This window comes from Bos mutus, chromosome 20, assembly GCF_027580195.1.
Source record: "Bos mutus isolate GX-2022 chromosome 20, NWIPB_WYAK_1.1, whole genome shotgun sequence".
Lineage (NCBI taxonomy): Eukaryota > Metazoa > Chordata > Mammalia > Artiodactyla > Bovidae > Bos > Bos mutus.
The window spans coordinates 41896220-41923034 of record NC_091636.1 but is presented as its reverse complement, the minus strand read 5'-3'; the positions used below and the strand labels follow the sequence as shown (position 1 = coordinate 41923034).

The 26815-nt window shown below is 41.1% G+C and overlaps 1 protein-coding gene across 4 annotated transcripts in view; it reads right to left on the bottom strand.

The window, feature by feature from the left end:
* The window catches only part of DROSHA (drosha ribonuclease III), a 122887-nt gene that overhangs the window by 71957 nt on the left and 24115 nt on the right, over window positions 1-26815 (bottom strand). For all 4 annotated transcript variants that reach the window (XM_070357685.1, XM_070357687.1, XM_070357684.1 and 1 more), the window contains 6 exons: window positions 24384-24464; window positions 16014-16100; window positions 13163-13249; window positions 6356-6427; window positions 4662-4743; window positions 3623-3697 (listed from right to left, as the gene is read on the bottom strand). In XM_070357685.1, the coding sequence (XP_070213786.1) occupies window positions 3623-3697; window positions 4662-4743; window positions 6356-6427; window positions 13163-13249; window positions 16014-16100; window positions 24384-24464 (484 nt within the window). The remainder of the gene's footprint in view (window positions 1-3622; window positions 3698-4661; window positions 4744-6355; window positions 6428-13162; window positions 13250-16013; window positions 16101-24383; window positions 24465-26815) is intronic.

Sequence of the window (26815 nt, the reverse complement as noted above, 5' to 3'; positions counted from 1 at the left end):
CCTTTATCGAGCCCATCTTTGCATGAAATGTTCCTTTGGTATCTCTGATTTTCTTGAAGAGATCCCTAGTCTTTCCCATTCTGTTGTTTTCCTCTATTTCTTTGCATTGATCGCTGAAGAAGGCTTTCTTATCTCTTCTTGCTATTCTTTGGAACTCTGCATTCAGATGCATATATATTTCCTTTTCTCCTTTGCTTTTCGCTTCTCTTCTTTTCACAGCTATTTGTAAGGCCTCCTCAGACAGCCATTTTGCTTTTTTGCATTTCTTTTCTATGGGAATGGTCTTGATCCCTGTCTCCTGTACAATGTCACGAACCTCATTCCATAGTTCATCAGGGACTCTATCTATCAGATCTAGGCCCTTAAATCTATTTCTCACTTCCACTGTATAATCATAAGGGATTTGATTTAGGTCATACCTGAATGGTCTAGTGGTTTTTCCTACTTTCTTCAATTTAAGTCTGAATTTGGCAATAAGGAGTTCATGGTCTGAGCCACAGTCAGCTCCTGGTCTTGTTTTTGCTGACTGTATAGAGCTTCTCCAAAATGTCCATTAATCACAGACAGGTTAAATACATTTTAATTTAGTCACACTGTATAATACTATACAGCAACAAGAATGTGCCAACTACAGTTAACTATAACAGGTATTTTGAAAACAAAATAAAGAAGAAGATAGAAACAAAAAATATATACAATTCTAACTTTTATAATTCAAAAACAGGTAAAACTAATACATGGTATTTTCAAGACAGAATAGAGGTTGCCTTAAGGAGTCGGGTGGTGACTAGAAAGGGGCTCTTCAATGCTGGTAATCTTGAGTGGGGGGCTGAGTACACAGTTATATTCACTTGGTGAAAATTCACTGAGTCTTATGACAAGTGCACATTCAATATTTGTGTTCTACTTCAATCAAAGGTTTATTTTTCAAAAATGAGAGACAATACCAAAGAATGAGTGAAAACCACATTCACTCTCATTAATAACAAAATACATGAATATTTAACTAAGGCACTCTTATGACCGATTGTTTAAAGTCTGTAAACGAGTATTTACTGAGCCTCTGCAATGTGCCAAGGAATATGTTAGTACTGATACAAGACAGACTGTTAACGCCTCAGCCTCATGGAGCTACAGTTGGAAGGAAGGAAGCAAAGAAACAAAGTCCAAAATGTGAAGAAGACTAATAATTCATTTTTTACAGCAGCATAAACTGATGGGATTCTTTTGATAAGAAATTTGGTACTACATATCATGATCTTTAACAAATATCCATCTACTGGATGAATTACTAAAAATTAGGATGCAAAACATGTATCAGTATGATGACTAGCATGTAAAAAAGGCAAGAAGGGAAAAAAATGAAAATATACATCAAAATGGACACACCATTTTGAACTCACCATTTTCTAAAGATTTTTAGTGAAGTCATATTTTGAAAAATGAATCAAGCATAATTTGCCATCCAATAACAAACTGCATTTTATACAGAAAAAGGCATTTTTCTGTATCCTTCTGAGATTTTTTTTAAGTAAGTATATTTTCAAAGAAAGTCTAATGAAAAAGTCAATTCTGTTTAAAAATAAGCCAAGAGATCTTTTTCTTTACAACAACCTGAGTGTCATCCCTGCATAGTTACGAGAAACATTTTGTGAGAGTTGAAATCCCATAAAGTAAACACCTGACACAGGATTTTTCTTTAAGATGATTTTAAAATAAGTGTCCACATTCTCTTAGAGATTTGTTTGTTCATAAAATTCCTAGAGGCAGATAGACACAGAAAGGAAAGGCTTTTCAACAAACTCACTCTAATACCATTTTCTCATAAGTTTACCATTAAAGCTCCATTACAAAATCATAGATTCATTCACTTGAAAAGAAAAAGAAAAAAAGGACCTCTCAATAAAATGAAACCAGGGGACTTCCCTGGCAGTCCAGTAGTTAAGACTCCATACTTCCACTGCAAGGGGTTGGGGGAGTGGTGATGGTAAGGGGGCCACAGGTTCCATTCCTGGTCAGGGAACTAGGATCCCACATGCTTTGTGGCACAGCCAAAACACAAAATAAAAAAATAAAGACAAAAAGAAATAAAATATGCAGATATACAAAAGAAAATGCTTTGAATACATTTTCCAAACAAAATAAACATTAACAATAAGCCACCTTGACTGAGTAGACTGAGGAGAGGGTACCAAGGACAAAAGCTGGAGGAAAATCTACACCAGAATGAATAGATAAGATAAAAACCACAAAAGACGAATCAGAGAGCCAGAGGCAAGTAAGGAGCGCGCAGCAGGCGGAACACACTAAAAGCCCAGGTATCATATCAGGGAGGAGATGCAACTGAAGCGTGTCCACTGGATTCGGTCTGACATCAGCAGCTACAGCGGAGTGAGGGCATGTAAGGGGGAGTGGAATGCCACAGCAAAGCCAGGCTGTGAACAGCCCAGAATCCAACAGGCTCCTGGACGGCTCTGAGGCATGGGGGAGGCAAGTGCTCCCCAACGTTCATGAGGAGGGGAGCATGAGCATGACGCTGAACTCGTGAACTGCTGATGTGTAAATGTGGGCAGAGAGCTGACACGCTGAAAAGCTCCCCAGCTGAAATGATAAACCACAGATTTACTGCAGCAGTCATTTTTTTTTTTTCCTCCTGTATCACCAAGAGGCCCAAATTATCAGAGAAGAAAAGGCAAATGGTTGAACTGACATTTCCACAGAAGGTGGTGGTTATTAGCACAAGGGGCTGAGGCCACTAGAGCTGAGAGACAAAAGTCAGAGGAGAGGACTGAAGCAGGAAAGCAAAGAAAGGTGGCTGTACACATTGAGAAAAAAGAAGATTCAGGCAGAAGCAAAGGGAACAAGGAAACGAGGACCTGGAAGTATAAGTGGATGTCACCAGAAAGTGAGACATGAGAATGAGATTCCAAGGAAGAATTCACTTAGGATGGTGAAGATTTTACAAACAAAAAGGCGTCCAAATATCTCATTAAAAGCCCAACCATTTTTTAAAAAATTCTAAATACAATGCCGTATCTCACAGCTAGCCTCTTGACAAAAATTTTTAAAAGTTAAAATGTTGCTTTGAAAAACATAGCAGTCATATATTTACTTATATATATGTAATATAAATATTATATGTAATTAAATATATATTTAATTTCATGAGAATAAATTGTTCTTCACTATAAAATGAATAAAAGTATATGTCAAAAAAGAAAAAACTCCCATAAAACCACTATCTTACTACAACTATTACTCCAGTTATTCTTAGCATAGTTATAATCATATTGTTTATAAAATTTCATAAATTGTTTTCTAATTAAATATATACATTTTTTAAAGCCACACACATTTTTCCACTTTAATACTTGCATGATATTTTATCAAGTAGACTCTCAAATTTTTGAAATCAATTTTCCCACTGCTTATCTAATTTGGGGCTATCATAAATTATGCAGGGGTATAAATCAGCATGTATAATATTACATTTTCATGCCTCACCTGAGAAGTAGATAATTAAGTATCTGAGGTGGGAAAGTTGTCCCTAAAGATTAAAAGGAGAATGGCTCATTTTCAGATGTACTCTCTCACCAGGTCACTGACAAGCCAAAAGATTTACCTGGAAGAAATCTTACAAAACGTGGCATAAAATGAAATCTTGGACAGCAGGGAGGACTGTCTTCAAACAAAGGACCTAAAGCAAACAAGTGAAAAGGAAAGAAAAAATAAATAAAACTGCCTTGAGAAACAAACACTGAAACTTAATTCCCAAGATTCATGATAATGAAACAAAAACACCACCACCAACAGAAGTAGGGACATAACAAACACTGCCCCCACTTCTACTCAACAGCTGAATCAATCATGTGGCAACTGCCTCAAACATCCCATGAAGAGTGAGGAGACCCTCCCCGCCAAGAAAGGGAAGAATGAAAACCCCAAGGATATATACAGTATATAGCATATACAGTAAAGCTAGTTTTAGAAATTCAAAGATATAAAGATTTTTGTTATAACTGAACTACTGCATGATAAATATGCCTGTGTTTTCGCTGTGTCCCATTTTAATCAATACAACTGGGGGGAAAAACAGAGAAATACTATTCAAAATTTGGTTTGAAAAGCTGTTCATCAACACACTGCTTTAAAAATAAATAAATAAATGTCTGATGGAACAGACGCATTTCCAAGAGTAAATCATCATCCAAGAACCAAGTATCAAGTTTTGAACCGATGTAGCATACGGTGTGTGTGTGTTTTAAGAGTTAACTAAAGTTCTGTTTTAATGAACTGTCATTTTGGAAGAAGTTTATTACAGTAAAGTCCAACAGACTTAAGATATTAACTAATGAGATTTCCCCAACGCAGATAAATCAAGGTAGTTACTCAACATAACTGATACCATCTTCCTAGGTACCAGTTACTTAACAATTAATGATAATCCTTCATAAAGGACATGGTCCATCTGTAGTTAAATGAGACCCATAACAACTCATTTATGTCAAATGATAAGAAGCATGCCTATGAATAATAAACTTTTCCCTGCAGTTCAAAAGTGAGAGGAATTTCAACTATGTACCCCCACTTTTTTATAAGAGTTTTCACATAAACCACAACATTCTCCCACAAGCGCTACACTTTTGTTAAATCCTATTTACCTTTGAGATTCCAGTCATACAATTCCAAAATATCTCTGAATAGGAATAATGAAAAGAGTTCAAGTCCTTTCACACAAAAATTCTGAAAAATAAACCAGAAACCCCAAATTACTGTAGTACTGCAACTATATATTAACTGATGCTTCAGCTTGTTTTAGTCAAGTGTTTTAAAAAGTGTCTAATGCAACTGTACTAAAACAGTTTAATTTCCTAAAAAACTTGGCCACTGTCCTATAGTAGCTCAGTGTCTTAAAACATTAATGAAGTAAGCAATAATGTCATTAGAATTCCTAAGAAAATGTGGGCTTGGCTCTTCTCAATGTACAAATAAAGTGATGTGAAATTTAGAAATCAAAGTCTCTTTCATGTCATATTTTTCTAACCCAATTACAAAACATACCAGAATCTCTTAGGGACTTTCTGTTAATTCAAATAACACACTGAGCAGCCAGCTCTGATAGATCTGTCCCCAGCACCACCCTCCCCTCCCACCTCTGCTCACCTCCACCCTTCAAACACACCCACAATCACTATTGCCAAGTTACCATAAATTAGAGGTCTCCGTGCCAAAAAAGTTCCAGCTCTTAATGAAGGCAAATAAAGGGCTACGAAAAACGACAGAACTTTGTACCAAAATTTCTGCTGTAAACAAGCTTAACAGATGATATATCTGCGAGTGAGACTTGTCTCATAATTCTTCCTCCTACTTGTTTTGCTCGGGGTTCATAAATCACCCTGCGTGAGATCACGCCAGAAGTCAACTTTTACAATAGCAAATGAAGGCTTATGACCTTAAAAATCAAAAGGAAGCAAAAAAGCCCTTTCAAGCTGAAGAATGAAGGGGCGGCCCTTTCTCCTTAATTCTTTTTGAAAGACAGGTAGAATTAACAGGACTTGCCCAGAATGAAATAGGTGCAAACTAAGCATGCGTGTCATGCTCATCAATCCCTGTGGGTGCTCCGCTGCCCTCGACAGAGCCACACTGTTAAACAAGGTTTGCAAGAGGAGCCAGGGGCTCAGGAAATCGACCCCGACTCCAACACAATGTTAAGTGCACAAGCTTGTTTGCTGTCTGGTTGTTATTTCTTGGTGTGATTTGTTGACACCACTAAAGTCAAGATCAGGCAATGAATCATTCTGAGATTCACATTAATCTTGCTTTGGAATTTTAAACCTCTTGCATATATTTAGATAAATCTGCTGCTGAGCATCCGCAGTGAAAAACAATTAGGAAAAATATGTAAATATATGGGAAGAAAAATGAACCAAGCATTGATCTTGTCACTGGAGATAATGAATAAGATTATTCCCACAGTTATCAGATTCAGTTTCACTTTTCTAATTTCCTCTCTGATAACGACCAGTAACCAAAAGCTGTCCCTTGTCCAAAACAAACTAGAAACAGATGTAATGTTACCATCACATAACTTTCAGTAGCTGCAACACAGAGGAGAAACAGGTTCAAAAATAGGTCAAAAAGTTGGAAAATGACCTGAATTTTAACCTCCTTCCTAAAGCTACATCTGACTACAGTTACGTCTGACTGGTCTTTTTCAACAGTGAACACAATACTTTAAGAGTATCCTTATGGCAAAAAGCCAGCGCTGGTCAAGTTCAATGCTTTAAAAATATATAACTATGGAATAAACAAAAGAGCAAACTGCATCAAGCTGTTAAATAATCTTCTCTCTTACCTCAGGCATCATCTCTTCTATGAAATGAATCGTGTAGTCTATGTTGAATCTAATTACTTTACACAGTGGAATCTGTAATAAGAAGAAGGAGAGGGTCAGTTTCAAAATGCCTTCCTGTGCTCACCACTGTACACGTGTTGGCTACCTGACCCAGAAGGCCATGAACCAAATGAGAAAGTTTCACCTTAATCTAAGCTGCTAACAATACTGCACATGAAGCTTGACCACAACTGCTGGATTTTAATGCAAGAACCCAGCTGACCTGGTCTCTACAGGAAACCTGCATAATGTTGGTGTTTAATTAACTGTATTAGCAGCAGCAACACAAACATGACAAGAACTCATTAAATCCAAATATATTGCCTCTGAAGAATTAATAAAACCACGAATACTTCTTTCTCTCGGGTTTTTAAAACCTTTCAGAATCTTCAGCTCTTCAGGCAGATCCGGGATAGCAGGCTGACAATTCATCAGTTACAGATTCATAAGTCACTGAAGTACACACAACTCATGCTGCCTTTCTGGCTCTGGAGCAAAAGCAAGCATGGCAATAAAAATAATAATAGCTAACACTTACTAGCTAGGTAGGCCCTGTTCTACTGTTTCATATACTGTCACTCACGTAGCCATCCTGTGAGATAGGTACAATTATTCTCCCTAGTGTACAGTGGAAGAAACAAAAAACAGAGAATCAGATACTTTGCCTAAGGTAGTGTGTGTGTGTGTGTGTGTGTGTGTGTGTTAGTCGCTCAGTCGTGTCTGACTTTTTGCGACCCTATGGACCATAGCCCACCAGGCTCCTCTGTCCATGGGATTCTCCAGGCAAGAGTACTGGAGTGGGGTCCTCCAGGGGATCTTCCTGACCCAGGGGTAAAACACGTGTCTCTTACATCTCCTGCATTGATAGGTCGGTTCTTTACCACTAGTGCCACCTGATAACAGGGATCTGGTGAATTAGAAACCCTTGCTCCTGACCCCAGTTCTAAGCCACTAGGGTATCCATCTCTCATTACCTAACACTGTCCTAATAATATCTGTCCTAATGTTCAGAGTATGTGTGAAGATGAAGGAAAGCTCAGATGAAATAAATCCACATCTGTCTTGCTTTACAAATGTATCATTAGATACCAGCCTAGTGCCCACATTTAAGAGGTTTTCTCTAGGCCTATTTTTGAATGAACGGAGGACTGAAAAAGGGAGGGGTGTGAGGTTAGAGCAGTGGTTTGGCTGAGTAGCTGGAGAAAATAATAGACTCAGAAGCCCTAGAGATGTGTTAAGTAGGCTTTTCTGGCCACTCGATCTGTCCATAAGACGATTTTATATAAATGTCATCGTTTTTACAAACCACAGCAATTAGAAAGAAACAAATTTTAATTCCACCAGCAAAAGGAATGGTAAGAAAAACAGTCTTACAATGCCATCTACTGGAAATCTTTTTCTCAGAAATGAAGTTTAGCTCTTAGGTGCTTTTTTTTTTTGAAGGATAGTGGCTAATTTAAGTGAAATTCATAATTAACTTTAATAAGAGATCCATTTTCAACTTTCTCGTGGTAATGGGTTCTAAACCAGCTGAAGCGACATGCTAAGGTCACTATCATTTTGAAGTTCTTTCTTCCTACAAGCATTTAAAAATATTTGAGCATAGTTTATGAATAATTTGTGCAATTATTCACAGTTTTAAAATACATTACTAACAACCAATAGATTCACAGATACTCTAAAATAGGCCACACCCTCTATCTTTTAAAAAGGCAGAGATCTAAGAGAAAAGCATGAAAACAAGCATAAATAGAGTGTGATACAGTGTAACCTGTCAGAGTGCCATTAAAAAAACAAACAAAATGTTGAATAGTATAAAGTACAAAAGAATCAAAGAGGAGGTAACATTTGAGTTGAGTCTTTAAAGATGAGAAGGAATTTTCCAGGTCATTCAGAAAATTAACTGGGAAAGAAAAAGGTGTTTGTTTATTCTTTTAAATTAATTTTTATTGGAGTAAAGTTGCTTTATAACGTTGTGTTAGTTTCTACCGTACAGCAAAGTCAATCAGTCACAGATATACATGTATCTCCTCCCTTTTTTATTTCCTTCCCATTCAGGTCACCACAGTGCATTAAAGAACAGGAATTTAGTTTCTAGCAAGGCAGAGAAAAAGAAGCTGGAGCCAAAATAGGTCATTTAGCTCTTCAGGAGTGAAATGAATGAAGACAGAGACACAAGGAAATTCTAGAAAGTATGAACTATATTCCGCAGATCTTATAAACCAGGTTAAGGATTCAGAGCTATCCTTATGGCAGCAAGAAGTCATTCAAGTGCTATAAGTGAGAGACCAACACAGTTTCACATGGTCGCTGTGTAAACAGGGTGGGAAGGGCGTACAGAGGAGCAAGGCAAGAGACCAGGAGCCTAATGGAACAGCCCAGGAACCAAATGAAGAGAAGTCCAAAAGAGGAAGGGGAAGACTTTTAGACATAGGAGATGGGACGGAAATCCACAGCGACCATTCTGACCTGGAAATGAAAGACAGAGAACAGAGGATGATTTCCAGGTTTCTAGCCTAAGGGAATAGCTAGGTCAGGATGACATCAAAACAAGGAAATTCACAGGGTGTAACCCTAAGTCCCTTAAACTCAGTATGTAGAGAAGATGACCAGCTCAGTTTCACACAAGTTGAGGGTGAGGTACCTGAGGGGACATCAAGGTGGGTGTGTCCAATGCGCAATCTGAAATGTGAGTGTGAAGCACAGAGCCATGTGTCACAGCTATAAATATTGATGTCAGAACATGCATGAGAGGAAAAAACATGGGTGACATTGCATTACGTGGGGAGTGCATTCAGGAGAGAAAAGGACCAGAGCCCTTGGGAAGAGTCAAGAGGCAGAGAAAGCACAGAAGTGTAAACTTTACTCCTTCCGCTCTGTGCAACAGCAGCTCTGCTGATGATTAATGCAACTACAGTTCCTTCCTCAATGACTTCACCTAAAATCACTTTGGGGGACTCCTTTAACCTCTCCTCTTATACATGCTGTATTTCCCTTGGGGCAGTCACCCATACCACTAGAACCCTTCTCAGACACACAAATTTGGGAAGGCAGAATCTCCCTTTCTATTCAAACTTGCATCTCTAAGACTCAAAGAGAACTTGTCCTTTTCCTATATATTGGGAACTCAGTTGATCAAGAGCTCAGTCGGCCAATCAAACAATATAAACACCTTTGATCTTTTCTTAAAACATGTTTGAGTAGTGACTAACACTAACTCCCATCTCATCCTACCAGAAACAAATCAAAAAACCATTCCTAAACTTCTATATTCTAACTCTACTATTTCCAGGCACTAAATGACTACAATCCAGGACAGAGAGGCCATTGGAAATGGAAAGCCAATTAAGGCAGCAGGGAAAGGATCATGGCGTTTCTTTGTGCTTTTGAGGGCAGGATAAAATATTATGTATGTACAACACAAATCTAGGTAACCATAGTTATGTTATCGAAGTCCTTAAAAGCACCAGGTATTATAAGTAATAACAAATGTACTACATAAATAGATAAAATTCTCCTGGAATGTTCTATACTTAGCCAACAAGGCTTTCAATCCACTTTAATTCAAGAAGACCTTAAGAGAACCTGTCAAAACTAAACTGGGTTGAGATTCTAACATTACCATCATTTACATGCCCTTCATGCTGATGTGTTCTCTCTGGCAAGAAAATGAATCAGAACAGTAAAGCGATTTAATAATTCTTTTTCTTGGGAGGCTATTTCAAATTCAAGAGGCCTTTGATGGATCTAATTCCTATGAACTGTACAACACTTAGCTTAAAACTCGATTTATTTTATCAACATCTCTAACATAAATGATGGGGCTTATCTTCTCATTACTGAGTTAAGTTCTCAAGTTCTGAGAGCTTGAATATTTATAAATATATATATATATATATATATGCTGAAGCCAGAATTTTTCAGTCCTATCTTTTATTTTATAGCAACAGTAACAACTGCAATTAATTTCACACTAGCAGCCTCTCAGTGCCAAAACCTTGTGTTGAGAAACTTTAATAAAGTTCAAAGAATCACTTCCATGTCACATACGTACCAATAATCAGTTTAAAAAAAAAATAAGAATTAGAAGAAAAACTCAAATGTCTGTCTGACATCTTATCCAAAATAATAAGTGCCAAATGTACTGTGTATTAAACATCATGATAAACACTTTTCATGTGTCATCTCATTTATTTTTTTATAAAAGCCAGTAAGAGTACCATAACTAATAACCTCTATTTTACAGATGAGAAAAGTCAAGGCTTATAAAAATTGAAATGTCAAATCATACAGCTAGTAAATAGAATCATTAAGGTTTAAACCCTCTCTGAAGCCATACAGCTTCCTTCTTTAAAGTGACCCTAAAAGTTAAAATGAGATCTATATTACTTAAAGGGAATTAAGAGATAAGATAGATAATTTTCAAGTATTTTCATGGTAACTAACTATTGTATTTGCAAGTCCTCTGAGGGAAAAAAGAGAGAAAAGTATAACGTAGGGGCTCAGTTCAGTTCAGTTCAGTTCAGTCGCTCAGTCGTGTCCAACTCTTTGCGACCCCATGATTCGAAGCACACCAGGCCTCCATGTCCATCACAAACTCCCGGAGTTCACTCAAACTCATGTCCATCGAGTCGGTGATCCCATCCAGCCATCTCATCCTCTGTCGTTCCCTTCTCCTGCCCCCAATCCCTCCCAGCATCAGAGTCTTTTCCAATGAGTCAACTCTTTGCATGAGGTGGCGCAATGTAGGGGCAAGTTGGACTAAATGACTTCTAAAGGCCTTTGCAACTCTAAGACTGAGATTTAGTGTAACAAAGGGTTTGAGGGCCTAATTGAGACATTTAAAAAGTAATAAAATAAGAAACCTCCAAATTTAAAAACATCCTAGTGCCTTTTCATAAAAACCGTTTAAAAATTGTCTAAACAACCTAAACATCCATTGACAGATGAATGGATAAAGAAGATATGGTATGTATATACAATGGAATACTACTCAGCTATAAGAAAGAACAAAGTGGGGAGGGAGGGGACATATGTATACCTATGGCTGATTCATGTTGATATTTGACAGAAAACAACGAAAAAGCAATTCTTCTTCAATTAAAAAAGTAATTAATTAAAAAAGACCGAAATGTCATCTGAAGCAACAAGGATGCAATTAGAGATTATCGTACTAAGTGAAGTAAGTCAGAAAGAGAAAGACAAATGCCATACTGTGTCACTTACATGTGGAATCTAAAATATAGCACAAATTAACCTATTTACAAAACAGAAACAAATACACAAACAGAGAGAGTAGATTTGTGGTTGCCAAGGGAGAGGGGAAGAAGAGGGATATACTAAGAGATTGCAAACTATTACACTTAGAATGGATAAAACAACAAGATCCTACTGTGTAGCACAGGGAACTGTATCCTGGGATAAACCATAATGGAAAAGAATATAAAAAAGAATGTATATGTGTGGATAACTGAGTCACTTTGCTGTACAGCAGAGATTAGCACACCATATAAATCAACTTTACTTCAATTAAAAAAAAATAGTCCAATTTAAAAGTTTGTAAGTATGGATGATGATAGATGTTAATTAGACTTATCATGGTGATCACTTCACAATATATACAAATACTGAATCATTATGCTATATATCTGAAACTAGTAACATTATATGTCAATTATACCTCAATAAAAAATATAGTTCAATATTACATGATTTTCTATATTATGGTTTACCCTAGAGATATGTGATATGTATTATCAAGTGATTTTATTTTTACACTTACAATGTAATCATCTTCTCAAAAAAAATTCTCTGAGATAAAATATACTGTGGCATAAAGAAAATCTCATTAAGAAACAATTTGTTTTAAATTAGTATCACTACTATGGAATCATGTCTACTAAAAAAAAATAGAAAGTGGAAAGATTAGACAAAGGTTTTATTCTTTACTCTTCAATGGAACAGAATTTCACATTTCAAATAAACTAAAATAACTTTTCAAACTGCAGATATAATTTCTTTTATGTAAACCGGAAAGAATTAACGAACATTCTACTTCAATGTACATATACCGTAGCTATAAATTCAGTAAGTTCTATAGCAGTGTCTTGACTGACTCATGGATACCTCTACATTCCCTTCCTGAGTCACCAGTGAATTCCACTCTACATCCAACTAGAGTACACAATAAGTAAAACAACCCCTAAGACAGCTAGCTTTGAAACAGAAAGATTTTGACTTACAGGACTTCCATCTGAACCGATTACCAACAGATCAGCCTTAATACCTGAGAATATCATGATCTGTATGTCAAAGTCTCTTAAAGAGGACGTCTTCCTGGGATGCAAAAGCAGAAAACTATGAAGTTAACTCAGGCCCTGAACAAGCTCCATTTCTTTACCTGTGACTCACAGACTAAGTAATAGCTTCTCCTTAAAACTTTCCAGCTCTCTTTTGAAGGACACCCACCCCAAAATAGCTTTGACACATTACTCCACAGTTTATCCTTCTTTTTCAATCTTTCACACTCTCAAAATGTTATTCTGATACATGTTTACTTACACCATCTAATGTGGACCAAACCTGTGACTCATTAGCACAGATGTCACACTCCCACCTGACACACACTGCCGCTGACTTCCTGTAGCTTAGGCAAAGGGATGTAAAGTAGTTGTTACTTAGAAGTCAGAGGAAAAGAAATTTCCTTTGACATTAAGAAAGAAAGGGGGCACAGGGAAGGAGAAAGCCGGCCAATTAGCACATACTTACATTGGTCAGGGGGGCGTGTGCAAACATAGAAAATCCTTCAAAGATATACTCGTGATCATCATATTCAATAACAGTTGGCCTGTCAGTCTAAAAGCAAACAGAAACATGAAGCATGAACAAATGATATGACTTTTACATGCACAGTATCTATCAGGACAAAAGCAACCAACCAAAGCGAGCAAGTACAGACTCCTGCTCACGTTCTCCCAGACACCAGGGAGAAACTTTACAAAGAAGTTTAACTCTAGCTTGGTAGGATTCTCTGACTTCAGTTATATACTAGATAATCAAGGAGGTTTATTATGGCTGCCATAAAGGAAAAAAGGCTACATGACTTCATTTTCTAGGAACTTGTTTTATTTAATCTCATAATACTACCAGTCCTGTTCTCACTAAACTGTATTTCTGTACTAACAGAAGTCCTAACAAGAAAAAGATAATCACACAGCCAAATCAAAGCTCAAAGTAGAGAAGACTAAGCAACACAACAGTGAAGACAAGTAGCAGCCTGGAAGGCTCTGAAGGCCCCAGGGTGCCAGCGGCTCCTCCCCTCACAGCTCCAACCCCAGACCCCCCCGAGGAAAAGCCCAGCCAGCAAACACTGTAACAAACCAATTTTTGCATAATGTCAAAGATCTTAATTACCTGAAAATAGAATCTAATCAAAATATACATATGCTAATCTAAGCATAAGAGACTCTGTTCATTATGCCATTCTTATGGTCTGCCATTTTTAACCCTAAATGCTAAACATGGAGCAAATGATCAAGATTAGAAACCTAAAATACATGTTTTTTCTACATAGATATTGAACATTATTCTTTTAAACATTTACATATATATAAACATTTATGCATATACCCCCACACACATATATATATGAAAAGCTTAGGTGGGTAGGGGAAACTAAAGAATATCCTAATGCACATTTGTTTTTCTAATATTACTGTTACTTCCCATCTGAATAACTCAACAAAGTTGTCCTAAATTAAATATAATGAGAGAACTTCAAACGAAATAATAATGGTAAAGCCATTTTGGAAAATAGTTTGGTAGTTCCTCAAAATACTAAACACAGATTTACCACACAGTCCAGCAACTCTAGTCCTAGAGTTATACTCAAAGGAAAGGAAAACATACATCCACGCAAAAACTTGTAAATAAACGTTCACAGCAGCATTATTCATAATAGCCCAACCGTGGATACCACCCAAATGTTCTCTGACTGATGAATGGATAAATCAAATATAGTATATCCATACAGCAGTAAAACGGAATGAAGTTACATATTACACCATGGATGAATCTTGAAAACATTTTGCTAAGCAGAAGAAACCAAAATGATCATACATTATATGTTTCTATTCATATGAAATACTAGACTAGGCAAATGATAAAGACAAAATATGTTAGTAGTTGCTGAAGGCTGGGCAGCAAGAAAGAACTGACTGCCAGTAAGTACAGGGTTTCTTAGGGAAATGATGAAAATGTTCTAAAATTAGATTGTAGTGTTAAAGTTTCACAATTCTTAATATCATAAAATATATATTTTAGATGGGTGAGTTATGGTATATTAATCATATTCAGTAAAGTTGTTAAAATAAATAATTATTAATAATCTAATTCTGAAGGACTTCCCTGTGGTCCAACAGCTAAGACTCTGAGCTCCCAACGCAGGGGACCAGGCTTCAATCCCTGGTTGGGGAACTGGATCCCTCATGCCGAAACTAAGAGTTGGTATGCTGCAGTGAAAGATCCTGAGCACCCCATTAAGTCCTGGAACAACCAAATAGTGTGTCCAGTCATGTCCAACTCTTTGCAACCCCATGGACTATAGCCCGCCAGGTTCTGCTGTCCATGGGATTTCCCAGGCAAGAATACTGGAGCAGGTTGCCATTTCCTTCTCCAGGGGATCTTTCCAACCAAGGGATAGAGCTTGGGCCTCTTCTATCTCATGCATTGGCAGAAGGATTCTTTACCACTGTGCCACCTGGGAAGCCCCTATACTACTCCTGATCTTAGTCAAAAAGCTGAGAAGTGATCAAAATAAATAAATAATAAATAAACATTTAATATTCCTTCAAATAGGAAAGTAACTTTTAGGTAGAAAAACATCAAAAAAAATCTAATTTTGAAATTGAAATCTCTTAATAAAAAATGCAACCAGAATTAATTAATTATACTGCTGTCAACAGCAGTATAGCACAGTAAAATAGCATACAGCCGTGTACTACAGAGTCAGTCTGCCCAGGTTCAAGTCCGCACTGTGCCACATGTTACCTGAATAGTCTTCAGCAAGTTACTTAACCTTATTTGTAGAAACATTTGTAGAAACATTTGTAGAAACATTTGTAGAAACAGTTGTCCAACTGTCCCATCTGCATACTGGGGAAAATAATACCTACTCCATCAACTTTCTGTGAGAAATAAGTTAATACATTTCAAACACAGAATGGTGCCTGGTACCACAGTCAACAAATATTAGGCATTTACTGTCATAAATGCAATAGTTATGGGTCACTAGATAATATATAAGTTATTTGCCAATTTTTAAGAGATACACAAGTGTTCTATGCATTCTTCCAACTCCATAGCTCCAACAGACCTATCCATAGTTCACTGGGTCTTATGAGGTACCAACAATATAAAAGAAAAACGACACAGAAATTAGTATAATGAGAGGAAGCCAAATTAAAGTCATTATGATAAAGGCCAGTTTTATCAGCATAAAAATAAAATATTTTTTTAAGAACTGAGTCCACACTTAGCCTATTCACATTTCAACCTATTAACACACATAGATCCTATTTATATTTTTTAACAAATGAAATAGATTTTGGTAGGAACTTACTAAAAAGTTTGTGGGAGGTGAGACTGTAATTCGATAGTGGAAAAGCCTGCCAGCATTGTTGGTCATAGGACGACAGGGCTTGATGGCCTGAGGGGAAAAACAAAAGTAAGTTTAAGAGTAAAGTGGCAAAATATTGTTGCTCAAAACTAGACTGTATTTTCTACATTCACATCTGACAAAAGAGGTTTTATGTGTGTTCCTTCACAAACTGGTAGGAAAAGAACAGTATTCACTTTACCACTAACTGAATTGATAAACATGAGCTGGCTGGTCACTGGTATTCAACCTGCCTATTCACATACAATACAAGGGGTTTGAACAACATAGAGATCTTTCTAGAACTAAATTTCCATGACTATCTTCCTTTTCATTTGTAAAATAACACAATACTTGACCTTGCTAACCTCCCAATAAACCAAAAAGCAAAAAGAACAATCTCAGAAGTAATAGCAGTAGGCTATAACAGGAAGGGGAACAAAGTGATATGGTTAAATATGCTGAGTAAAAATAGAAGGAAACAGAAATGTAGGAACCACAAGAATTGGTGGAACAGAACATGCATGGAGCTTAGGGCAAGAAAAGGAAAGCAGGATCAGCAGAATCACTGGGTACTCTGACAGACACAGCGATGTGTGACCCAGACCACCCTTCAGGGAAGGACTTGTTGCCCGTAAACAGTGCTGACAGCAGTCTCTAGCTGCCGGCTCCTTCAGGATCTGCGTCACGAGCAGAGCCCCCTCACCTGATGTCAGGTGTATACTGAGCGAGACAGAGGTACGAAGGCCCAGCCACTGCGGCCCACCTTGAATGGGCAATACTCATTCCTTGGGTCATCACCAGATTGACTGGGGCTTTGTTGGGGCTGACTCACAGTTCGGCCAATCCCTCTGTCCAATCCTGCTTATACCCTCTTCCGCTCACAGGTGAAGATCCCTGAGAAACATCATGCACCCCAGACTTCACCTTCACATCTGCTTCCAGAGAATCCAGGGTGTGACAGTAGGTACCAGAGATGATCCAAGAAAGCAGGAGGTAAGATGAAGTTTTGGAGCTGAATCACCTGCCATCCGACTGGCAATAAAGAACCCATCACAGTGCCTGGTGGCACACACAGCCCCTGGCACCAGATAACTCGCCAGCTGAAACTTTCAAAGATGCTCAGTGGGAGACTGTACCAGCGGAAGCAGGTGCGATGCAGCAGGTGTTGAAGACTTGGAGTGACCAGAAGCTGTACGGATAGTGGGATGGATGACTACTACCGAGCACCACTGATGCTCTACCTTGTTCCTCAAACTTTAGGGTGATCTCAGACTGCTTGCTCCTCGTGCCCAGAAGTTTCTGATTCAGCAGCTGAGGCAGGCTTGAGAATCTGCACATCTAATAAGGTCTGAGGTGCTGCTGATACTAGTCAGAAGGCCTAAGAGAACCACTGCTCTGCAGAAATGCAGCCGGAGAGGAGGAGGAGGAAAGGCAGCTGGAAGCCAGACATGAAAGCAGAGGACCTGCTGATGGCCCACTAAGAGGCTCCCATCACCAGCAGCGCGAGGTCAGGCTGCGCGCCAGGACTACGCCTGGGGCTCACCTGTCAGAGTTGGTGGGCCTTAAAGACTAATTAACAACCATCCACCGTAGGTCTGTTATTCCAAGGTCAGGGCTATGGAACCTGCGATGCGGACGTACAGGTTTTGACGCCTTGTTGTCATTTAGTCACTCAGTCGTGTCTGACTCTTTGTGACCTCATGGACTGTAGTCCGCCAGGCTCCTCTGTCCATTGCATTTCACAGGGAAGATTTCCCACTGAGTGGGTTACCATTTCCTTCTCCAGTTTGCCTCCTTAGACTCCTCTAAACCTTCTGAATCTTCAGAGGCAACCTAGCCTTGTCTATGAAGAGCAAGCACTCCTCTGTCTGAAGACAAGGAAAGCCCCTGAAGGTGACATTGTCCTCACCTCCCCTACCCCATCAAATCTCCCTACCTGACAAGAGACCTAAAATTAGGGTCATACCACAGCATAACTGCCAGGTTGGATGAAGAACAAGCTGGAATCAACACTGCCGGGAGAAATATCAATAACCTCAGATATGCAGATGACACCATCCTTATGGCAGAAAGTGAAGAGGAATTTAAAAGCCTCTTGATGAAAGTGAAAAAGGAGAGTGAAAAAGCTGGCTTAAAACCCAACATTCAAAAAAATGAAGATCATGGGGCATCCAGTCCCATCACTTCATGGCAAATAGATGGGGAAACAATGGAAACAGTGACAGATTTTATTTTCTTGGGCTCCAAAATCACTGCAGATGGTGACTGCAGCCATGAAATTAAAAGACACTTGCTCCTTGGAACAAAAGCTATGAAAAACTTGAGAGCATATTAAAAAGCAGAGACATTACATTGCTGACAAAGGTCTGTCTAGTCAAAGCTATGTTTTTTCCAGTAATCATGTATGGATGTGAAAGTTGGAAAGCTGAGTGCCAAAGAATTGATGCTTTTGAACTGTGGTGTTGGAAAAGACTCTTGAAAGTCCCTTGGACTTCAAGGAGATCAAACCAGTCAAACCTAAAGGGAATCAGTCCTGAATATTCATTGGAAGGACTGATGCTGGAACTGAAGTTCCAATACTTTGGCCACCTGATGGGAAGAACTGACTCATTGGAAAAGACTCTGATGGTGGGAAAGACTGAAGACAGGAGGAGAAGGGGACAACAGAGGATGAGATGGTTGGATGGCATCACCAACTCGATGGACATGAGTTTGAGTAGGCTCTCGGGGTTGATGATGGACAGGGAAGGCTGGCATGCTGCAGTCCATGGGGTCGCAGAGTTGGACGTGACTAAGCGACTGAACTGAATAGCATCACTGGTTTCACATTTCACAGCTGGAAAGTACTAAGAGGAAACATAATATCCCACAGGAACTATAAGAACTAGCCAGCGCCAACACATGCCAGCAGCAGGAACTCACACAGGACTGGCAGTGCATGATCAAGAGGACCAGGAAACAGTTGGTTAGGGAACAGCTGACGGAGTTAGGAGCATTCAGGATCCAAGGCCATCAGGAGATGCTGGGAACTCCCTACTAAGATGTCTCTCAGTCGTGTCTGAGTCTTTGTGACCCCATGCACTGTAGCCCACCAAGCTCCTCAGTCCATGGGATTCTCCAGGTAAGAATACTGGAGTGGGTTGCCATTCTTTTCTACAGGGGATCTTCCTGACCCAGGGATTGAATCAGGGTCTCCTGCATTGAAAGCAGGTTCTTCACTGTCTGAGCCACCAGGGAAGTTCCACTCAGATGTCTTGCTGCTGCTGCTGCTAAGTCACTTCAGTCATATCCGACTCTGTGTGACCCCACAGACGGCAGCCCAATAGGCTCCCCCGTCCCTGGGATTCTCCAGGCAAAAACACTGGAGTGGGTTGCCATTTCCTTCCCCAAGGCATGAAAGTGAAAAGTGAAAGTGAAGTCGCTCAGTCGTGTCCAACTCTTCGAGACCCCATGGATTGCAGCCTACCAGGCTCCTCCATCCATGGGATTTTCCAGGCAAGAGTACTGGAGTGGGGTGCCATTGCCTTCTCTGTCAGATGTCTTAGTAGCATGAAAAAGCAATGGTCCATGCTGACTAAAGTGAAAATACCAAAACTGCAGGACAGACAGAAAAAGAAGGAATTCAAAGATTCAAGGAAATGGGCACACTGGGATGGATATAATATCTATGCCTGAAAAAATACCAGATAATCATCTTTCATGGCCCAGAAGACATGCCACTGACCAAGGCCAAAAGGAACATGCTGGCACAGGGGCACCAGCATCAGTAGGATGATCAGTGGTGGCATCCTCTGCAGGCCAGGACTGAGCATAAGAGGGGCTGACACAGTACACAGCTTGCTGACCACATCAAGGATGACAAGACTCTGAAACCAGAGGTAAGACGATGGAGCTCATTATAAGAAGCCAGGTTACACAATTATCATCATGACCGGTAGGACCAAAGTGGCAGCCAAGGGGATCTGACCCAAAAGGGTCACAGAAGAGGCTTTCACAGCCTGGTGTCCTTGGGTACAAAATAAATGGGTAGCTGACAAGCATACCACCTTAGTTTGTGCCAACGGAAGAAATCAAGACTGGACAAACAAGAGGCTTAAGGTAGGTTGCTCCCATACACAGTCATAATCCCTTGCCCAGTTCCAGACCCGACCAAGTTACTGTACTGAAATCCACTGACTGAAAAGGCTGCCCAAGAGGCCAGAGGCCAGGCCCTGTGACACAATCACAAGCAAAAATAGTCATGACAACCCTGTCCTTCCCCAAAGGGGCCTATGCCCATTGTGCTCAAGGAACTGTACGCTGGGGAAGGAGGAAGTCACACAGTGTAAGGAGTGCTGGACACACCATCTGAATCAAGTGATACTCAAAGACTGGACGTATCATCCTGCTACCCCCGTCAGAGTGGGGCAGATGAGGCCAAGGCAGTATAGATCTTGGTCACGGTCTGGCTTATAGGAGGTCCACTGAGTCTACAGATCCACCCAGTGGTCATTTCCTTGGTCCCTAGACGTACCACTGGAATTGACAAAATGGGCAGACGGTGACACCTCCCCCTGGGTCCCTGATCTGTGGAGTAAGAGCCACCATAGTGGGAAAGGTCAAGCAGAACCCAACTTGGACATCAAAAACAGTGTGACTCCGGGGAATGGTGGAGATTGTGCCACCCTTAAGGATCCAAATGACACAAGGGTGACTGCCCCTATCACGGTCTGTTTAATGCACCAGTCTGGGCCCTGAAGAAATCAAGTGGATCCCGGCAGATGACCATAGACCACAAGAAGCTCAGCCAAGTAGCTCCGACTGCACCTGCCGTGCCAGGTGTTATAGCACAGTTTCAGCAGATGAACGTGATCTTAGGCACGAAGTATGCGGCAACTGACCTGCTGAATGTATTCTTTCCTATCCCAACAGAATGAGGACCAGCTCTGATGAGAACAGGTTCACATTCTCATGGAATAGACAACACTAACGGTTTTGCCACCAGCCTGTGTGAATTCTTCTACTCACTGTCATCATACAGTCCAAGGCGCTCCTGACCTAGAATACTGCAGCATGTCATACTGCTCCATTGTATCTTTGACATTATGTCGACCGAGCGAAAAGTCTTGGTAAACTGTACATGCTCCAAAGAGTGGGAGAGAAACCCTACCAAGATTCAGGGCCTCCCACAGCCACTCCATTTTTAGGAGTCAGTGGTTCCAAGACAGCCATCCAAAGTAAAACACAAAACTACTGCCTCTTCCATTCCTACAGTGAAGAGGGAAACAGAATACCAGGTGGGCCTCTTCAAGTTCAGGAGGCAACGCCATCCTCAGAGAGGATATTACTACAGCCCATTTATAAAATGGCACAAAAGGCCACCAGCTATGAGAGCGACTCAAGTGAGAAAGGCCTGCTCAAGTGAGAAAGGCCTCGGCAGTTTCAAACCACAGCTCAAGTTGCCCTGCAATGGGAGCCACGTGATTCAGCAAATCCCAGACTGCTGGTAGGAAAAGATGCTGAGAGGGGCTTACGGACACACTGGGAGAATCACCATGCTGGCCTCTGAGGTTCTGAAGCCAAGCCGTGCTGTCTGTCATGAAAAATTATGTGCCTTTGCAAAGCAATTTCGAGTATGCTGCTGGGCCCTGGCAGACATGGAAGGCACAGCCAAGGGACAGCAAACAGATGTGGGGCTGGAACTGCCCGACGAGAGCTGGGTTCTGCCAGTCCCCTCTGGGCACACGTTTGGGTGGGGCCATCATAAGAAGGAGGGTGCCTATAACCAGAACCACAGAACCTGGCACACACAGAGTAGGGGGCATGAACAAACTGGGCACCCACCACTGTCGCATCAGCACACTCCCTCAGCTGATGACTAAAGTCAGGGGTACTGAAAGCAGAAGGAAAAGTCCAAGCTCAGTTTGCAAATGGGTCAGCCAAAAAGGAAGTACAGGGACTTCCCTGGTGGCCCTGGGGTGAGGACTCTAAGCTTCCAAAGCAGGGGGCCTGGGTTCAATCCCTGGTCAGGGAATTAGACCCCGCATGCCATAACTAAGATTCCCACATGCCACAACTAAGGATCCTGCACGTCGTAACTAAGACCTGGTACAGCCAAATAAATAAGACAGCGTTCTTTAAAAAACAAAGAAAAGAAAGGAGGTGCAAGCCAAAAACAGACTGTGCTGCAGCCTTCTTCATGGATGGCTCTGAAGACAGGGACGAGGGAGACCACCCAGTGGGCGGGTTCCAGGTGGTATACCTGGTCATCTACTTTGTGTGGAAAGAGAAGTAGCCTGAGGTTAGAATAAAGATGGACTCATGGCAGAAACGGAGAAGGCAATGGCAACCCACTCCAGTACTCTTGCCTGGAAAATCCCATGGATGGAGGAGCCTGGTGGGCTGCAATCCATGGGGTCGAGAAGAGTCAGACACGACTAAGAGACTTCACTTTCACTTTTCACTTTCATGCATTGGAGAAGGAAATGGCAACCCACTCCAGTGTTCTTGCCTGGAGAATCCCAGGGACAGGGGAGCCTGGTGGGCTGCCGTCTATGGGGTCGCACAGAGTCGGACACGACTGAAGCGACTTAGTAGCAGCAGCAGCAGCAGCAGCAGCATGGCAGAAAGCAAGTGGCCGGCCAGCTGGTCAGAGGCCTAGAAGGAAAAACCTGGGATGATCAGGGATAAGACAGTCTTAGGGTGCCCCCAGGGCGGGGGACACCCACCGTGGAAGAGGTTCTAAACCACTGAGCTGACAAAATGCCCCGGCCAGCCTCAGTCAGCAGTCAGTCCCCCAGAGCCGACAGGATGGGCATGAATGAATGAATGGACATGAAGTGGACACAGGAGCAGATGGAGCTCAACAGCATCCAAGGCTAAGTTGCTAAGCTGACTGCCATACCAGCCACCTATAATGACCACCGCTGGGACCCCAATATGGCACCATCCCTGAGGGCCAACTGGCCCCTTGACAGAATGTGGACCATGTAGGCCCCATCCATGGTGAAAGGGCCAAGTATACTCTAAGAATGGGTTTGACTGCCTCAGCCAGCACCACTGCCCACCCGAATCTCCCTTCACAGAGGGCTCTGCTGCCCAGCCGTGCGAAAAACAGTCAGCACACAGCCTGCAGCCATCAGCTCCTTCCAGGTCCCCCTCCACTACAAGAAGCCCCCTCCACCATGCCCTTTCTCGGGCAGCTTTCTCGGCACAGATGGAGATGCGCGTATGAAAACCATCCTGGCCCCACGTGAGACAACTTCGACAAGCCCAGCTCTAAAGGTCCACCCCAGGTGGACATCCCCCTCTGCTCAGTCCTGAGCCCACACTCCTCTTGACCATGGAAGGTCTCCACAGCAGCCCCACCTGCAGAGACCCTGGCCTGAGGCATGCACACGGACACTCACAGGGCACAGGCCTTGTCCCACATGCCCTCACTATACTCTGTTGTTATTGTTGTTGTTTAGTCCAAGTGGTGTCCAGCTCTTTGCGACCCCATGGGCTATAGCCTGCCAGGCTCCTCCGTCTATGGGATTTCCCAGGCAAGAACACTGCAGCTGGTTGCCATTCCCTTTGCCAGGGAATCTTCCCGACCCAGGGATCAAACCAGGATCTCCTGCGCCTCCTGCGATGGCAGGCAGATTCTTTACCACTAAGTCACCAGGGAAGCCCTAAATACAGTGTGCTGAAGCATAAAGTGACAATCCTGGGATTAACGAGAATACCTTGCAGAGAAGTAAAACGTAATGGGGAAAAAAACGAAGGAAAATAATTGATCGGGAGTAGTTACATATAACTCTTCAATGTAAAAGTGTTCAACTCATCATGCAAACACCTTTGGAGTGTTCCTGACGACCCAGGGGTAGGGTGTGACACAGGTCAAACAAGTCAGTGTGACGCTCACAGCTGAGTGGAGACAACAGACAAAGACTGACAAAGGCAAGGGCGTACACGCACATCCCCAAGGGAAGAGGACATGTGCCATACAGCACCTCGATAAGAGCATTTCTCCAGAGATTCACCACCGTTTACAACAAAAACATGAAAAACAATTACAATTACGGACCATTTTAGGATACTGAAAATGATAAAAAAAAAAAAGGGGGGCACTTCAAATTCACTTTGCCTACTTTAAATAATGAACCTCCCGAAGTGTCCTTGATAACATTCCCATTCCACCCCCAAAACCCAAGTATGTCTCTTCTCCAGTGATTAGTAACAGAGACTATCAGGGAACCTGAGAAGACTATTTCCAGGGTATTACTTCATTTATGGGGAGCAGAATAGCAGCAGCATCTGTCTACTTCTGGCTGCTCAGCGCTGACAAATATAATAACCCAAACCAGTTACCTCTTCTCCGGGATAAATGCTGTGCCTGATGCCCGTGCGTCTCGCTTTTGCGCTGCATTTGCAGAGTGGGCCATCATTCATCTGTCAGAAACAGAATGTAATTCGTTTTTATTGGGGGGAAAATCCACTCCATGCACGACGATGCGGCGGAAACTGTGTGGGTTTTAATGTCATGAGTACCGAAGCTCTGAAAGGCTGTCAAGGTTTGAAGATTAAACGGATGTTCCAAAACCAATAAAGCTGCAAACTGTCTATATTGTCTGATAAAGGGAAACGCTATGACAACGCTGGATTCCCGACTTATTTGTGCAGGCGAGCAGAAAATATCAGTGTCAGCGCCCTGTTTGCCCCCATCTTCTCCTACTGCTTTCCAGTATGTTCCCGCTATTTCTTATTTCAGGAAAAATGACTCTTTCACAAAAGAAAAGCCTAGTTTATATTCTGAAGGAACATGTAGAACACTTTGAAGGTGACCTGCAGATTAAATGTTTTCAAAGAAGAGACCAAAAGGTATCTCAAGGAGAAGGAAGAAAATGACTCCTAGAACCAGAAAAACTTCTAGCACTAATCAGGGGACTCTGTGTCTGTTTTTTCACCTTAATTCATTTTCTGGCCATGAACTCCACTCACATGATTCGATAAGTGAATAATCCTGGGTGCTTCTTGGATAGAAAGCTGCTGGTTAAGCACTACAGGGGGGATAGGTGGGTGATACCTAGCTCAGGGTCCACATGATCAAGGAACCCTTATTTTAATTTTAGTGTATGTACTGCTGAAGCAAGCACTAAGAATATTTACATGGGAGAAATAACACACACATGATATGCTTAGTAATTTCAAAATAAAGGAAAAAACAGGCTTCAAGAAGCCAAAATGTGAAAAGAAGATGGCTATTCTACACGACGAACCAGGAAAAGAGAAAAAAGAGAAAGAAGGAATCCAACGTTATGCTCCAAGAACATGAAAGTGAAAAGCAAAGTGTTAGTTGCTCAGTCGTGTCTGACTCTCTGCGACCCCATGGACTGTAGCCCACCAGGCTCCTCTGTCCACGGAATTCTCCAGGTAGGAATACTGAAGTGGGGAGCCATTCCCTTCTCCAGGAGATCTTCGCCACCCAGAGATTAAACCCAAGTCTCTCATGTTGCAGGCAGGTTCTTTACTGTCTGAACCCAGGAACATGAGACCCAGATAAATGGAATGGATCACATAAGTGAGTGACAAGACCAAAAAGGCAGCTGCTGCTGCTGCTAAGTCGCTTCAGTCGTGTCCGACTCTGTGTGACCCCAGAGACGGCAGCCCACCAGGCTCCCCTGTCCCTGGGATTCTCCAGGCAAGAACACTGGAATGGGTTGCCATTTCTTTCTCCAATGCATGAAAGTGAAAAGTGAAAGTGAAGTCGCTCAGTCGTGTCCGACTCTAGCGACCCCACGGACTATAGCCCACCAGGCTCCTCCGTCCATGGGATTTTCCAGGCAAAAGTACTGGAGTGGGATGCCATTGCCTTCTCCGCCAAAAAGGCAGAACTGAGGTCAAAACCTTAAAGGGCCTTAACCAGTTCATGAGTTTATTCAATATAAATGGTTAACATGGAATCAAAAAGGAGATCAGAGCATCAGTCTGGAGAATGGAGAAGTGGAGTTCCATTTCTCACTTTTTTGGTATTAATTAAAACATAGATATTTATATATACGATATTATTATGAGACATATATATTCTATATACATATACATATTTCTTTAGAGTTCTAGGGATTTATAACTCATTTTGTCAAAAATAGCTCAATAAAACTTGGAAAAGAAATATTAAAAAAACTATAAGTCTCTCTATCCCTTTGAGAAATCTAAAGCTCCAGGTGGTACAAGAGAGGAATAATATGGCTACCTAAAAAAAAAAAAATCACATTAAGATATTATCCAAAATAACAGCTGGCAAACAGAGATGTGATTGAATTCCCACCAAAGTCACAACACATTCCTAATGCAGGACACAACTTGTGATGAAAAACGCGGAAAAATCATTTAGTGCTCACTTATTTCCAGGGAAGCAAATAGACATCTTACATGCCCGTCTTTTACCAGGGTCTGGTCTCCAATACAGATCAGCCCTTTATAAGGCTCACCTGTACAGGGGATACAAAACCAAATACAGTCAACACAACACTGAGACTATTTGTTTCTTGATATGAGAACAAAGTCCATTAAAAGACCACACACCAGGTAAGGGGAGTGACTAATGGAGAAAGGATTTTTCTTGGGGGACACACAAATGTTCTAAAATTAAATTGTGATGACTGTACAATTCTGTGAATATACAAAAAAAATGAACTGTACACTTTAATTGTGTAAATTGTATGGTATGTGAATTATAACTTGCTAAAGCTGTTTAAAAAGATCATATACATGATTAATGTACCAAAGTAAAGATTCCAAAA